At 40.5% G+C, this 17,446-nt stretch overlaps 1 protein-coding gene across 1 annotated transcript in view; it reads left to right on the top strand.

The window, feature by feature from the left end:
* The window catches only part of ATP10A (ATPase, class V, type 10A), a gene marked incomplete at its 5' end in the record, with an annotated part of 71,724 nt that overhangs the window by 7,771 nt on the left and 46,507 nt on the right, over nt 1-17,446 (top strand). Inside the window, one exon of the mRNA XM_009704706.1 lies at nt 12,510-12,595. Coding sequence (XP_009703008.1) covers nt 12,510-12,595 — 86 coding nt within the window. The remainder of the gene's footprint in view (nt 1-12,509; nt 12,596-17,446) is intronic.

A 17,446-nucleotide genomic window follows, 5' to 3' on the forward strand; every position in this document is an offset into this window, starting at 1 on the left:
GTAAACATTTATATTTAAAGCAAGTTAAGAAGAGATTTTCCAATTATTTTTTTTATCATCATGACTTTTCTGATCTCCTAGCCTAATTCAGTATTACTGAACGAAAGTTTATTTCTGGAATTTTTTATTCCTCAGCCATACATTGGCCTGTCAGCTAGGAACAGGAAATATCATAGAATCATAGAATCATGAATGGTTTGGTTGGAATCATTATTGATATGATCATCTTTAATCATCATTAAAGATGATATAGTTCCAGCCCCCCTGCCATGGGCGGGAACACCTTCCACCAGACCAGGTTGCTCAAAGCCCCATCCAGCCTGGCCATGAACACTTCCAGGGATGGGGCATCCACAGCTTCTCTGGGCAACCTCTTCCAGTGCCTCACCACCCTCACAGGGAAGAATTTCTTCCTAACATCTCATCTAAATCTTCCCTCTTCCAGTTCAAAACCATTACCCCTCATCCTATCACTACCTGCCCTTGTAAAAAATCCCTCCCCTTCTTTCTTGTAGGCCTCTTTAGGTACTGGAAGGCTGCTATGAGCTGTCCCCAGAGCCTTCTCTTCTCCAGATTGAACAACCCCAACTCTCTCAGCCTGTCCTCACAGCAGAGGTGCTCCAGCCCTCGGATCATCTTCGTGGCCTCCTCTGGACTCGCTCCAACAGGTCCATGTCCCTCTTGTGCTGAGGACCCCCGAGCTGAAGGCAGTACTGCAGGGGGGTCTCACCAGAGTGGAGCAGAGGGGCAGAATCCCCTCTCTCGACCTGCTGGTCACGCTGCTTTGGATGCAGCCCAGGGTATGGTTGGCTTTCTGGGCTGCGAGCACACATTGCCGTGTCATATTGAGCTTCTTGTCAATCAAATATCTGGACTATCTCTTCTCAGAAATGAGATTTTGTAATACAATGCTGAGAACTCCTGATTTTAGGGCCAGGATTTTTGAGCTGGAAACACATCACACTATACTTGCCTCTGATACCACAACCCCATTTGGCAGTATCAGTGGTTAGGAAAAGATGGAACGGCCTTCTTTTCCAGAGCAGGAGGGTTCACAGTATTAAGCCACGTGTAACCCCAGCTATGATGGTACAGTCTCACTTTCCTTTGGAAGCACTGAGGTGGAGGTCTGTTTTTCTGCCAGAAAAGGCAGAGCAGCAGAATGAGGAACTCCTGTATTTATCTCAGCATCCAGGATGTGAACCCTCATCCCACTTCTCTTTTCTCCACCTGCTACCCTCCAAGTCTTTTACAAATTTTAGTACTGATAAGGCCATGCAGGCCAGTAGAAATTTGCATTAAAATGTTACTTACATGGGAAGTGGCTGACCATATGTCTCAGAACTGTTATTTCAATAAACTCATGAAAATTTCCATTCATTGGTTATAATCAGGTTCATACTTTCAAGCTCTGCTATGACTCTGTGGTGGTCAGACACTTGACATCTGTGTATGTGCTTGTGAGAGAGAAAGCTATGATTGTCCTGTAGGTACGTGACTGGAGAAGATACTGTTCTCCACACAGAACTACAGTGCTTATACTTCCGTTTGGTTTTCAATTAAAAACATCAGTAGTGCATGGAGATTTATAGACAGCAGTGCTAATACACTAATTCAGCTTTCTTAATGACACAGTAATGGACTGGTTTACATCAAAGCAAGGAACACTTAGCCTTTTGGCTTCTAAGAGAAAGAGAATTTCATGTTTAACATACAATATGGTTAGAAAGCACATATAAGTCTTCATAAGCGTTTACCAGTCTCTACTTAATTTTTTCAAGCTTGTTTGCTTATTAAATGTTTGGCCTGACTTGATTAAATACCAGATTCAAAACCATGCACCATATGACTAAGTATACTCATATACCTGTATAGCAATGTGGCCTGAATGGCTGAATTCACAGGGATCAGCCTTACAGGTTGCTGCAGTCTTAACAGGAAGGGATAAAAATTATTTTGTCCTGCTATTAACTACATGGTTGTGGGTCATGTCAGCTATTAAGAAACTCTTTTATTAATTGATGTTCTCCTTGTTGTTCTTATTCCTGACATTTGTTCTCATTGGTTGCACTTCCACATCTCACATTTATTGAATGCTTGTAACAATGAATATTTGCATAAGAACCACATAATCATAGAATAGTTTGGATTGGAAGGGAACCTTTAAAGACCATGTAATCTAACACCCCTGCCGTAGGCAGGGACATCTTTCATTAGACCAGGTTGCTCAAAGCCCCATCCAGCCTGTCCTTGAACACTTCCAGGGATGGGGCATCCACAGCTTCTCTGGGCAACCTGTGCCAGTGCCTCACCACCCTCACAGTGAAAAATTAAGCTTTATATCCAATCTAAATCTACCCTCTTTCAGTTTAAAACTGTTGCCCCTCATCCAGTCACTGCAGGCCTTGGTAAAAAGACTCTGTCTGCCTTTCTTGTAAGCTTCCTTTTTATATTGAAAGGCCTTGGTGAAGTGTCCCTGGAGCCGTCTTATCTCTAGGCTGACCCGCAACTCTCTCAGCCTGTCCTCATAGGAGAGGTGTTCCAGCCCTCGATCATTTTCATGGTCCTCCTCTGGACCCACTCTAACCATGTCCATGTCCTTCTTGTGCTGAGGACCCCAGAGCTGAAGGCAGTCCTGCAGGGGGGGTCTCACCAGAGCAGAGCAGAGAGGGAGAATCCCCTCCCTTGACCTGCTGGTCACACTGCTTGGGATGCAGCCCAGGGTACAGTTGGTTTTCTGGACTGTGAGCGCACATTGCTGGCATATATCCAATTTTTCACCCATCAGTATCCCCAAGACTTACTCCACAGGGCTGCTCTCAATCCATTCATCTCACAGACCGCACTGATATTGGGGATTGCCCCAACCCAGGTGCAGGACCTTGCACTTGTCCTTGTTGAACTTTGTGAAGTTCACATGGGTCCATTGCTCAGGCCTGTCAAGGTCCCTCTGGATGGCATCCCTTCCCTCAAGCATATCAACTGCACCGCTCGGCTTGATGTCGTCTGCAAACTTGCTGAGGGTACACTCAATCCCACTGTGTCATTGATGAATAGTACTCATCCCAGTATGGACTTGAGGGACAGCACTCGTTACTGGTTTCCACCTGGACATCAAACCATGGACTCTAACTCTTTGGACACAGCCATTCAGCCGATTCCTTATCCATCTAATGGTCCATCCATCAAACCCATATCTCTCTGAGTTAGCATCAAGAATGTTGTGAAGGAACATATCAAAGGGCTTGCAGAAGTCCAAGCAGATGACATCTGCCCAGAGGGTAAGAAAGCTGGTGAGGAAAGCCTGCATAAGAGCAATAGACTCTGCTGTTCTGCTGTGCTCTGATTCAACAGGTCCTATTCATCTAATTCCACACTTAACTGAACAAAGCATACAGATTACTGACAACAAGACCATGCAGGAACTTTGTAACCTTTGTGCCTGCCTGAGGCATGAGGCTGAACAGGGAAGCGATACATGTTCATCCCCCTCAGTTAATTTCCCAGCTCTGCTGTCCAGTTTGGGAACTGGCAAGGCCATCATGAATTCCTGTTCTTAAGATCTATGCAATCAGCTGGTGTCTGAAAAGAAATCACCCTTGAATTCCTTGAGTTATTGAAGAGGTGTTTTTCACCTTGCTACTGGAGTTTTTACCATGTTGATTGAAAATGAACATGTTCAGTAAAGCAGGTAGTAGATGAGAATACAGACCAGAGAGCGAAGCCGTTTCTTAGCCACAGTATTCTGCAGCCATCTCAACTTCCCCCATATACCATGGATGCCAACCACAGCCCTGCTGCCCTCAGATTGACGGTTCATCTTCACAGCTGCCCCTCCACCCTCTCCACAGGGCTATAAGGGAAGTGCAGAAATAGCTGGGATTAAGTGGAGAAGGTGCAGTCTGGATGCTGTGTTTGCCTTAGTAGGGCAGGCATGTGATGGTGAATGTTGATACAAGATAGAACTCCAAGCGAAAATGGCATGCTGGTGTCCAGCTCAGGGAGCTTTTACTTGGTTATAAAGCCTTCCCATGCTGGAGATGCTCATGGAAAGGCTGACAAACCTGTGATAGTGCTTATATGAATGCTGCTCTGTAGCCTTTGGAATAAAAGGTCTCTTTTCATTAGGATTGCCTCTTTCAAGTGCTCTCCTGCAGCTGGCAGGGGCTGGAGTCTCTCAGTTCCTTGAGCAGTTGCTGTATGTTACAGGTTTCCCTCACATCCTAGAAACGTTTCTTAAACATAATGCCTTGCGAGATAAAGCTGCTTTTATCCAGATTCCCTGTCTTCAAGTTGAGATGGATTCATCAATCTTTGGTGTGTTTGACTGTGTCCTGACGCTACAGCTGCTACTGTTAGATTTTACCATTCATAAGGAAAACCCTTCATTAGCAGCCGTTCTCTCTCCTGTCAGGCCTCTGATGTTCTGTTTTTTATTTGTGCAATGATGTCAGAGAGGTGCTTGGCATTTCCCTCTTCTGGTTGAAGGGTCTTAGTCCTTCCCATTCCCATTTCGTCTGGCAGAACTTCATCCCACAAGAAGTCAGACTGGCCAGCAGCCCGGCCTAGAGCAGGAGTAGGCCAAGGCATATTCAGAAGCTGACCTGAGCTGTTGTGCTACTAAATTAAAATGACTGTGCAATGCTTCTGCCACTAATTAAGTGAAGTTTTCTTCCAGCAGTTATGAAATGCAGCAGAAAGACTGCTAGAAATCTCTCCAGAAAGGGGAAGGCACTGGAGAGTGGGAAGGGTTACATCTTACCAAGAGTCTGTGAACATGAAGCGAAAAGCCTCTGGAGGATCAATGTGGGTTGTACGCGGAGTTTTGTGAGCCCTTGAGAGGCTCGGTTTGTGGTTCAGTCGAAGTGCTGAGCTAATGCTGAGGTTGGTTCTTACAGACTATGAACCCATTTATTTCTTTCAGTGGCTGGCTTTTAGAACAGGCAGATACCACTTTCTTAATTGTCCAGATCTGGGTCCATATTTCAGCTTTGACATACTCTGTTCCCTTAGCACCCTCCAGCGCTGCTGTAGTCCATGGATGAATTCATTCACACCACTGTAATTTTCAGTGCGTTGCTAAGGATGACCATCATCCCAAGGGACATTAGAACTTGCATGTATTTTCAGCATTATTGACGGGTTTTTTGGTACTTTTATTCCGTGATTGACTAACAGCAGTTTCTTCAGCTGGCTGTCATGCAATTATTGAGGTCTTCCTAGGCCTTGCAAGCAACACATTTCTTTTCCTGCAGACTGAATATTGCACTATTCCCTCATATTATTTTCTACAAAGGGCAGAACTGTTACTTAGGTCAGTCAGAGGAAAATCAGACCCCTAACATGTATTTGGCTTGCTCAGCTGTTCCAATGTTCCTGAATACTGAACATCTCTGTTCCATTTAAACAAACGGTACTGAAAAAAATCCAATTATTGTAGTAGCTGTCAGAGTGGAAAACAAAGCTATTAAATTCTGATGTACGGCTGGATCTGTTTAGTTCCTAAATAGCATAGATCAAAGTGTTTCTTTCTTTTCTTGTGGATTAGTGGCACAGATAAATTCTGCCAGAAAGACTAATGCAGTTTAGACATGAAAACATTTCACTCTTTTAGTATATAAGCAGTCTTGATGCTTTGGATATGTAAAATTAGTATGTAGTTCCAGTTGCACATTAATAAAAGGTCAGATTAATTTTATATGGTAGACGCAGGGTACTGCTATATAAAGCAATAGTAGGACAGAGTGATGCATTAGGAGGTTGCGTTCTTATTGCACTTCAAAGCTTTTAAACTTGGAAAGCTGTTTTTCTAGCTGAGGCAGATTTTGGTCTATTAAATATTTCCTTGGAGTAGTCCCCATGATTCCATTTCTCCCTTTTTGTTTCCTCCAGACATACACGCCAAAACAAGTCCCAGAGCCCTCATCCAGCAATTGTACTGCAGGGAGAAGTCTGGATAAGATCCCCAGCATAGCCAGTAAACACAATGTGATAAGCGGGTAACTGTCACTGTCACCCGAAGGCATCCTGGTGTACTCATGCTGTCCTATTGGAAGGAAGGACTAAACATCAAACTCAGGCTTCTGCAGCAGTAAAGTAGGGCAGATGAAAAAGGAAAACATTTTAATAACTATGCATTATTAATATCACTAGCAGGCCGTTAAATCACCCATACAACACGCATTTAATGAAGGGGAATTTGTTGTTTGAACACTGTGTAATTGTCAAACTAACTCATCTGGCAGAGCAGCATGCTTTGCTGCTTGAGCTATGACAGTTCTGTGAGGTTGCCAGCAGAGTCAGAGAGGCTGGCATTTCACTGTAGAGATTCAGAATGGTCTTACAGCTCAAGCTCCAAAGTCATCTTGGAGACAGCTAAATTCAGTCTCCCTTTTTTGTGACCCACCTCTGTAGTTCCTTCATCTGTCTGCCTGTTGGTTTCCCACTCTGTAGAGGCATTATAACGTTTTCTTTCCCCTAACACTTTGCCTTTTTAGGATGAGTTTTTCCGAGGGTGATACATCAATAGTCACCTGAGAGATAAGGGACAGTAGTCTGTTTTAAGGAAAACTTAAAAGAAAACGCCTTTCCATTATGTTTTCTTTTCTTGTGTACGTTTGTGCCTCCCCCAGAGACACAGCCCAATTATTGCAGACGTAAGTTATTGTTTTAAATGGAACTCTTTATCAGGTTTAATAGGTAGAGCATTGTTAAAGCCTAGTCACAAAACCCTTTACATCTGCAATTTAACTTTAATTTGAAATTCAACTTTGAAGGAATCAGTATTTAGCAGGTTTTTGCAATCCAAGTTTGCTTACGTAAGGAAAGTAAGCCTTCCCATTACTGCATTTAGAGTAAGAATGAATTTCCCTAAATTTTAAGAAATTGGAAGAAATAGGATTTATGGATAGGATGTTAAACATTTCCTTAGCAAGAAGGCTCCTGAAGAAATGAAATATATTTTGTGGAATCCCTGGGTAAAGTATCACTGTGTGTCCTTTTGACAAGTTTCAAACTTTCAGAAATATCTTTGAGTTCCTAAAAAGTCAGCGATTTTTTTCAGAGGAAGGCAGTGAACTAAGGCTATTATGGCAAAATCAAAATGTGAAGTCAGGTATTTGAAGAAAGTCAGTTTCTTATTATTGAGTTAAATCCCTTCTTTTTTTTCCTCTTGTTTTTTTTTTTTCTGTTTTCATTTGGATATGACATAATGTGGCAGAAGAGTGAAGCAAGAAGTGGTCTTCACTCCTCTGATGTATCTTATGCATCATTTCATACACACAGGAAGCTTCAAGACCTGTTTTTAGAATTATATTGGTAAGAAAGAGTTCTTACCACTGGAGTGAAGCGTATAACATTTAGTCACTGAAGGCTTCTGAATGCAGGGTATGAACCACCCCAATATGGGGGTATACCTGAATGTTTCTATGCATTCATGGTTGACAAAACAATGTATTTCTTCATTTCTATATTTCTGAAACTCTCAAATTGTATGGGAAGAAATGACTGAAACATCTTTTTTCACATCTTTCAAGACCTTGTTATGATTTACCTGCAGAAAAAGAATGGTGGTGTGCCATGGTGGTTAGAGCAACAGGTTCCTGGTGTCTTACTAGGCCACGCAGCACCAGACAAGGCATGCCACCAGTTTTACCTTCTCATTCCCTGTGTGCAGGCTTGTGGTCATTCAGTTTTTCAGACAGTGTATACCAACCATCCAACCATTCCCTGCACTCTCCAGAGCATAGGCAACCAGGCATATTTTGTGTTTTTACTCTTTGAAGTAACATGCATGCTATTGCCAGTAGGCAGACAGTACAGCTTGGAAGCTCGGTTGTAGAGTGACATTGCTGTGGTACCATGGTGGTGATGTGAAATTCAAACCCGACAGGAGGAACAGCATCCATCTGAAAGACCAGCAGAGAACCAAATTGGTGCCCATATGGATGATGCTTATAGCCATGCTTACTGTGTCAAAAAAGCAGGGGCAATACTTAACATTTGGAAAAGAATGTACTAATTTTTTAGAACCTGCAAGTGCTAAGTTAGTTTGAATAGCATGGGCAGAGGGGTTTACAGTAGTCCCATTTGCTCAAGACAAAAGGAGACAAGGATTCAGTTCCCTTTTCAGCTTCATGGAAGCCAAATCTGCGCTTCTTGGCTCCTAAGTATCATCCATCTCTCATACTGTTGCTCTTTCACTGTTTCAAAGAGAGTTTGAGATTGGTTGGCCTGGAGGGAGAGAAGCACAAGTGAGAATATGCTTGTGAGAAAAGTGAGAAAATGCTGGAGTAAAAACTTTTGAGTTCTGGTTGCTGTTTCTTTTTTTCTCTTAAAATAATTGAATGTGTTTGACTGCTTAGACTTTGACATACATGGTGCCTGTATTGATTTTTTTCAAAGTTGACACTCACTGAAACTAGTATAATAATTGCTGACCCTTCTTTTAGATTTCTTGTTTCTCCAAGTGACTTTCAAGTATCCTTTCAAGCACAGTTTTTCTGTAACATCTTAACAATGACCAGTCTATGCTCTGAATTAAGCACTACCTAGTAGTAAGACATCTGCCTTAACTGTAAGCAAGATATTTTGCCTTAATTTATTTTACAGGGGCTTATCCTTAGAATTAGTCGTAGCAAGTAAAATGTACATTGTAGAAAAAGGAGAACAAGTTGTTTAATAGAAATATATGACAGACATAACAGAATTTAGCCCTGCCCCTTGCGGTCCAACAGTTTTCCGAAGTATTCTGGGGAACTTATTTGCAGTGAGTGATCTCTCCCATGTTTGTATCAACCAGAAAGTCAGTTTTTCAAATCAGTGGTACACAATGCACAAGTATGCGACACATGCAGAGGTACCATATAATAAATATGATACATACCTTCAGAAGAGAAAAAAAATGTCCCCAGCTGCTTTTTGTGAGTGACCTGCCCTTGTTGATGTGCACTGGGAGACCATGAGAACACTAAATAAGTGAAGTTTTCAGGGAAATTAGGCCCCGGAAAGCCTCAGTTCAGATTGCAATCTGTCTAGCCATGGACCTTTTCATCCCTCTTGAGGTTGTGACAGCTTTAATACCCAGCAGTTCTGTAAGTAGGAAGTAAGATGCTTAAAATCAAGCACATCAGATAACTGCAGCACAAAGGTCTGGGGAAGTACTGTGTTTGACCATATTTTGATCTTGTTTTCTGTGTCTGAACAGTGATGCAGCAATTCACTGTAAGGGAAAAATCAAAGGTAGTGGTGGAGAATGTAATTTTTTCATGGACTTTCACCCAGAAAACAGCAAAAATCATGATTTGTGCACTGTAAAAGCAACACATCTGGCTTTAACTTCTGTTTAGCTGCAGCTTCTTTTAACTGTTAATACATGAAAACATCATCACAGTTTATATTTCATTTGCTGCTGAAGTATGGATATCAGCATAAAAAGGAACAAAACTTTGATCATTGTGAAATCTTATGTTAACTTTGTGCTTCTTTATAACCACTGAAAGCAGTCACATGCAGGCAGTGTTTAACATATTTGTTCATTCATTTACCAAAAGGCATTTTCACATCAAAACAGTGTCATCAGCTGTAATATACAGTGTATATCTACCCTTCCATTTCACAGGGAAGAGATGGAGCTATTTGATTTATTAATAAGCCAAAGAGCTTTTGCCATAAATCAGAATTCAGCAGCTTTGTTTCCTTACGTAAACTGCTATTCTAATTGGGTTTTCCCTCCGCCCAGATATTATCTGGTTAAAGACCATAATCACATATTTCAACTTAATTGTAACAGAACACAAATACACAGACGGTTAGATTTAACGATAAAGGACTTTTAGTTCCAAAACTGAGTCATAAATGAGAAGAATCCAACAAACAAAGGAGAGAGAAAGACTGGGCTGCATGGTAGCATTGGGGAAGTTGAGTAGGTTTACTCCTCTCTCATCTTGACAAAATCTTTCTTTTTTGTGAAGACTTTAACTCTAGATTTCAAGTAGATTTTTTTCTTCTTATTTGTAAAGTCGCTGGCTTTGCTGGCAGGCTTTCTTAGCAGAAAGGGAATTGAGTCTGCAAAATTCCAATTGCTCTAGAAGTTAATGTGTCTGTACAGCACTGAAACCATGCTCTCTGTTGAGTTCAGCAGCCATAGAAAACCTGCGTTTGATTACATTCTGTTTTATTATTAGGTGTCTCTAGGATTCCCTCAGGGGCATTCATCAAAGATGTTAAGATTTCTTTCTTTTCTTTTTTTAAGACCATTGAATGAAAATTTGTGCTAAATTATCTGTATTATATATAGTATGTAATAATAAAAAGACAAGAAATATTTCCCTTTCCAGTCTTTTCCCTCCAATTTACAAACATAATTTAAGCTGCAGTGGTGACTCTTCTTTAACACAATCCCTAGGCAGACAGACAGTGTATTATTGAAACACCTTGAGCAGTGGTTGTAGATTATTTTTCCTGTACTTTGGGTTTTTTTCTGCCAAGGAAAATGACGGGACAAGGAAGGAAAAGATCATGTTCTGGGGCAGCAGAGAAGGTGTAACGTAGACAACACAGACTTTCCCAGCACAACAGGCTTTAGTGTGACTCGGGAGAACTTCACCTTCTCCAACAAGCTCTAGAAAAGCCAGCTGCCAGGTGGCACTGGCTCCTAGTAGAGCATCTCTGTAGCGTGAATCTTTGACTGCTGGAGGCAAGGACACAGGCAGAGCGCGTGTGGTTCAGGAGCTGTGGTAACACATTTCAGATGTCAAGGCCTGAAAGCTTCGTGATGTGTGTTCTAGCCAGTGATTCCTTCCTTGTGACGGCTGGTGTCTGTGCCTGTCTGAAGTGACCAGCTGAGGAATGAGGGTCAAAGGGGGTGAACGTGTGGCTTTACAGTATCTGCCCCATTCTACAGCCTAATGGTGTCTTAGGTGCCTCTGTAGAACTAGGTACTTCCGAATATTCCCATCATCAAACTTCAGTCACCTAGAAAAATTTAAGGCTGACCGGGAGAATGTATCTAATCAGCTTAAATACCAACAATATTGGGTGCTGAGAAGATCATCTGGATTTTTTGCTAAGGTTCAGCTACTTGCCTGCCAACTTTGACATGATTTAGGGAGTCTGATTCTCAGCATAGCAATCTTCTTTCCTCAGAGCTGTCCTTTGTTTTCACTCCTTTCCCCCCCACACCTTGTTCACAAGCTCAATTCTGCATATAAAAGTGATTCTTTCCTCCAGTGGCCTGTAGCTGTCTCTCAGTGACAGCCCATCTTCACGGTTCTCTTTATCATGTCTTGTTTCTTGAAAATACAGGAAAAGTTTCCAAAAGTCTCAGGCGTGGGTGGTATGAACTGTCTCCTATATACTGTAAGTCTGTCTTTCTTCTAGGTGTAACTGGTAGAAAAATGAAGGAGGGCATTGATGGCAATGCTGACATACCTCTAGTTTCTTTCACCTCTTCTGAGTAGAGTCAGTATCAAAAAAACAGAGACACCTGTGTGTGTCAGAGAAGCTGGTGATAAGATTGTGTCAGTTTGGTCACTGATTCTCAGTCAGCTGTTCCCATGGTGTGTTCTAAAAATAGTGGTTGGGGTCTACAGCTGCTCAGCAAAACCATTATAAAACATTACATTTCCAGCGTTATCACTGTCAAAAGCTTAATAATATGATAATTCACAATCGTTTCTTTCATTCAAATGGTGTGCAAAGCAGTTTTCTAAAGATAGTCTTCACTGATGGAGACAAACAGCCTTCTCAGCAGCACCAGGACTAGGTATCTCTGATTCCACTGCATAGTTTGTTTGGTCTGGCAAAGAAGGGAGAACCTTGATTTTTATTTAACAAAATCAAGCGATTATACTGTGATAGGATGTTTTTCCTCAGACACAAAAAGGTGCTAACTACAGGTAAACATATGTAGTCAGCAAAAATACCAGCTTCAGACTAATGAGCTAGAAAATCAAGAAGGTTTTTAAGTGTTAATTAGGAAAAAGTGATTCTGCTATATGTGTGTAATTTACTGTAGTAGATTAATTTATCTGTGTTGGCATAAAGCAATTAAGAAGTCTTGCTAATATTTCAAAAGCTCATATTAGCTTTTTCATAACTGGCAGTATATTGACTTATGTTGTCCTAGATTTTCAGTAGCTTCACTGAATACGAAGTATAGTGATATTATTGAATATTTTGAGCCTTCCCAATTGAATTTCATTTTTCCACTCCAGACCAAATTCATTTGACTTCTGGGCTCAGCATCTTTTCTCTACTGCTTGTAGAAATTCACATTCTTCCACTTGCAGAACAAAAAAGTCATTCTTGTAAGGAAGATTTTGGAAGGCACCTAAGGAATTTTGGTGCCCAGGTCCCTTTGATTTTCAGTCCTGGTGGTTAGTGTCATTCATTTGATTGCCTTTGAAAAAAACTGGGCTTTAATATATTGTGAATGCCAGAAAAGAAAATTATTTTGGCTATAATTTGCAAGTCTTTGCCCTAAGTAATTAACATTTTTATTATTCCAGGACTCAGAATTTGACCCCTTGAAGTTCACCAGTGTCATTGAATGTGAGAAGCCAAACAATGACTTAAGTAGGTTTCGAGGTTACATGTGAGTATTTCGTATAATATCCTTCAGTATGCACTCCTTTTCCCTAATATAGAGTAAAATACATGCTGGTTTGTTTTGGGCTGTGTTCTGTAAGTTGCATCATCATCACGTCTCAATAGGGCTGCATATTTAAGGCTCTTTTTAGAGCATCCTCACTTCAGGGTGAGATGGGAGCTTCACATTTCCATTCCTAAGGTTGCATTTAGTTGTTAGCTTTGATCAGTTTACACTCCAGAAATGAATGCATGAAGGAGTGCAGGTAGAGACACTCTTCTTCCTTTCCTCCCCTCCATGGATCAAAAAGGCCCATCTGGAAATGGAAGGAAACAGAAAATTGGTCCAAGAGAGCCAACAAACAAACACAGTCTGTTGTACACTGCTTTTATTAAGATGAGTCTGTTTGATGTTTCTTTTAATATAAGTGTCATTGAGGAAAATCAGAGGGAGAAACTGATATTTCTCCAGCTATGGCAATATTCCTTTCCTGTCATTCAGACAAAATAAAACACTTGGCTCACACAGTGGGTGTGCTTGTACATTACCATGCAGAATCGCCTATGGCTACTTGACTCAATTCTAAACAGAACTACATTAACTCTGGCCAATCTGTCCTGCTCAGAAGCAAATGTTTTAGTATGTGCAAAGCACTTTGCTTCTAACATAGCCAGGACTGTAGTGTGTAGAATGGCGATAGCAGTGACTTAGGAGATGCACTCTTACATGACTTATTTTTCTACAGTCTGTAACCACATGGAGAGTGAGAACCCAGGATATTTAATTTTTGTCTAAATTTTAATGCAGAGAGTTAAACAGACACTATTTCTGTTTAGAATAAAATGATTTATCACCCATGTTGATTAGGAGTGTTGAGCTGTATTGAATCGCATAAATGGCATGGGGTAAATTGCTGGAGCTTGGGGAGTTTTTTACAGTGATACTGTTTACCACCTCAGTTACTACTGTCAGATGTCACAGATGGTGTAGGATGTACTGTCAACTGGTGTAAATCAAGACAGTTTTTCTGAAATTACATCAAGTTGTAGTGTGGGAAAATGTGTTCCTTTATTTAACAGCACAAAGCCCTACAGTTCATTTAAAGATAAAAGTCTAGTATTAGACATTACTGCATGAGGGTGTGCAACTGTCTACACTAATAGAGAGCCTGCTGTACTGCAGAAATGACATTTCCAGATATGGAAATGGAAAGTTTGGCAGCTTTTCTAGCACACACTTCATGTGTGTGAATCCCCAAAATATTGAGCAGAGGTTGAATACTGTAGAAGATATGATTAAATTTGTCTTTCATTATATATTTACTTATGTATTCCATGTGGAAAATGTCCATAGCATGTAAGTTACAGAACCATTTGAATTACATATCAGAAAACATGGTAGTTCCTTTTAGAAGACTTGTTCAATATTGATTCTATTTAGTCTTCTTTATATTTTAATGTTTCACAAATTATGTGAATATATTTTGACAGAGCAAAAAGCCAAGACATCAGTTTTGAAACTGGCAGAAAACATCAGGTGATTGCCAGGTCTCATCAGCTATGCTGCAAGAGATTTACAACGGAAGGACCATGGGGCATTTGAAGCGAAGAGCAGAGACCAGCCCCTCAACAAATAAACTCTTGGTCTCCTGATTTATCACAGGAGAAGGCTTTTCTTTCCCCCTCTTTTTAGATTTTCTTCATCAGTATCATGAAATCATGGGTCTATTTCAAATCATGCAGTATCAAGATGGATAGTAATTAGCGCATCTGAATTGAAACATGTCATTGCCATGTCAAACTCAGATCTTAACTCTTGTTCAAAATCTTACCAGTAGTCACTGCTTGAAAGAAAGGCTCAGGTAGCTCCCAGCTGATAATAGCTCAACTGAAATGTTACTGAGATGTCTAAATAGGGATGCTATGAAATAATAGACTTTCAAGCGATCCATATGAAAAAGCTGTGCTGAGACCTTACTGTCAAAGTTTTCCTGAAGTTTTGACCACTTAGTAGGTTTCCAGTTTTGATTAAGACTATTTTTTTTTTGTTCGAAATATTAAGATCTCCTTGGTTCTAATGTCTTGTGCTGACAAATCTTTTGGGGAGTAGAAATATTTGTGTGTGTGTGTGTGTGTGTGTGTGTGTTGTGAACATGTGAAAAATCTGTTCCCCACAGTTGTTCTGAAATGTCATCACTATAGGTAACCAATGTAGCACCAGGAGGCCAGGGTAAAAGGAGACTTGATAATAAAAAATCACAAAAATATTGCAAAATGCATTGAGATGGGCCTAGCCCTATCTTATATCTGCAAAAGTATAGCGTGCACATTACTACTTGTGACTTCTTCAGTTATATTGGCACAATCTGCATTGAACACACTCTGGGTGTGCAGACGGACAGGCAGACTACTGGTTCTATTCAGGTGCTTGCTTTAATTCTGTTTTGCAATTTCTGTACCCTCAGATATCCCAAGCATCTTTCCTCATTTTTATTCTCCTATAAGAAGTATTTTGTGTAAAAAGAATAGAATAAAACCCAACATGCCCCCTGCCTGCATGGGTCTAGCCAGATTATGTACAGTATGCAAGGCAAACATTCAAAAATCCCATGCCAGGTTCCAAAAATAACAAAATTGGCCTTAAAATCTTGGGTTTTGTGTGCATATGGGCAAAGGAAACGGAGAAGTAGTAGCTGACGTTCTGACTTTTCAGCTTTTCTCTGAAAGTGGAAAAAAAAACAAGAACAGAGAATTTTATCTGATCATACCTAAATAAGTATAGCAAGGAATTATAATAATAATGATACGAATACATGTCTGTAGTTCTATTTCAAAGCTTGTCATAAGATAACAAAACCAAATTAATCTAAAATCATGTTAAAATTTTTTTAAGAAAAAAATGTATAAATCTATACAGTGATGTCTCTTTAATATGCTATAGTGACACCACCTCTCCTGGAAAAAAAAGAACAACAAACAACGACTAGGCTAAGTTTCATCGGAATTGAGAGTCAGGAAGATTCTGACCGATGATGTGCACTGAGACTTTGTTTAAGATTGCTGAATATTTTCTTTGGGAGTGTCAAGCCTTGGAAAGTAATGCCAGCTCTACCATTTGCTTTATAAGACACTTGAGAAACCAGGGAGTGAAAGAAAATACTCTCTTTTGAATACAGTTTTGATATGTCACCTTGTTATTTAATGCTGGTAAACCTGTAACAAGGAAAAATATAATAGAAGGCTGAAGTGAGCTACCATCGGACTTATTTTTGTGTTGCTGTATTAAACCAGACGGCTTATTTCTACACAAGCTTTTTCAGAGTGCTGTAGCAAAGTAGTAGCTAACTACATCTGGTCTGCTAATTTCTCCTAATTCGTGGTGTGTGTGTATTCTAGATGTTTAGATACTGCATATTTGCGGAGTCATCAATGTGAGAAATTGCAAAGAAAGAGAGCATTGCACCTGCACTTACCAGTGCGTTTCCTCACGGGCTGGCCTTCGAGGTCCAGGCGTCTGAGCGGCTTCAGCTGGCCACCGTTTTAAATACTGACAGAGAAAAGTTTCCTTCTTTGCCTCCAAAGTTATACTGGCCTGAATCCAGAAAGGGGAAAAACAGACTGTTCAGCCTCTGTAACAGACTTAAGGTTTATAACTCTGCAGGGCTAGAAATGGGATCTAAGCCATCTCTCCACCCGGACATAAAGTTATAGCCTTGGCAGGTTTCTTAGAAAAGTGAGCGGTTTTATCTAACTCTAGTTTTCATTATTTTTTAATCCAGACCTTTATGTCTGTAATTTTTTCTTCCTTTTATCATCAGTGCCCTATTGCCTTATATGTATGTTCTGTTAATGGGTCACTGAGAGCGAGTGCAGATGAGAAGGAAACAGAGAGTTTCCTCCAGCCCCTGCCAGCTTCTTTCTCCCAGATTTTTATTTCATCCATGTTTTCTAAAGGTCTCGTGAGCAGCAGGTGAGTTGATTGACTTCATTTGGATATGAAAGAGTGAAAAACAGCACCAAATGCATGTAAAGATGACTTGTGGTGAGAAGGCTCAGCCTGTGGGTGAGGTCAATAGATTGGGGTCTTGGCAGCTAGAGATTAACTTCAGATGTTCTACCATTGCTTTGGAGCAGTTGTAGAAGCTAAGATAGTAAGAACAAATATATAATTGTATAGAACAAATACACAAGGAATTGTATATAAAGGTTGCCATGTGCAATATACCTGACACAGTCCACTGTTACTGTGAAGTGTAAAAAATTGATGAAGGCTATAAAATCATAAGCCAGAGCAATTACTTCTTAAGTAGGTTTATCTTTAAAAAGTCCCATTTGTTAACAGGAATCATAACTATCATTTGGAGACTTTATTGGAAATTCAAACTAACATCCTCATGATTTATGAGAAAGGCTAATGTAGAATTCAGTCTTAAAAAGCAGAGGAATGGCAGAATCCTGGTAGTAGAGTAATTTCTGCAGTATGGAATCATTAGGAAATTATTTCCCGTAGTTTAAGACCAGCCAAATTTGGGTAATTCTCCAGCTGGCAATCAGTGCTTGCACCTGTTGGCATACTGCAAGAAGGCTGTTGGGCAGCCCCCAGTTTTTGAAGCTCCTTTGGCAAAAGGTGAGGCAGTAGATTAAGGAGGTTTGCTGAAGAGGACAGAAGCAAAACTTCTGTTCTTGTATCTGGGGCTGGTAGGGAGGATGGGCTGAGCAGAGGAACTTCTCTCCTGATGAAAAAAAAAGCCTTCATTTTTGTATCAGAATCGCAAACTTGGTGTTATCTACTTCTTTCCTTCTCCATTTGTTTCTGGTCTGTAGTCAGATGTTATCACTGCTGCAGCTACCTCAGCTG

The sequence above is a fragment of the Cariama cristata genome, unplaced genomic scaffold (assembly GCF_000690535.1).
Source record: "Cariama cristata isolate BGI_N322 unplaced genomic scaffold, ASM69053v1 scaffold1307, whole genome shotgun sequence".
Taxonomy (NCBI): Eukaryota; Metazoa; Chordata; class Aves; order Cariamiformes; family Cariamidae; genus Cariama; species Cariama cristata.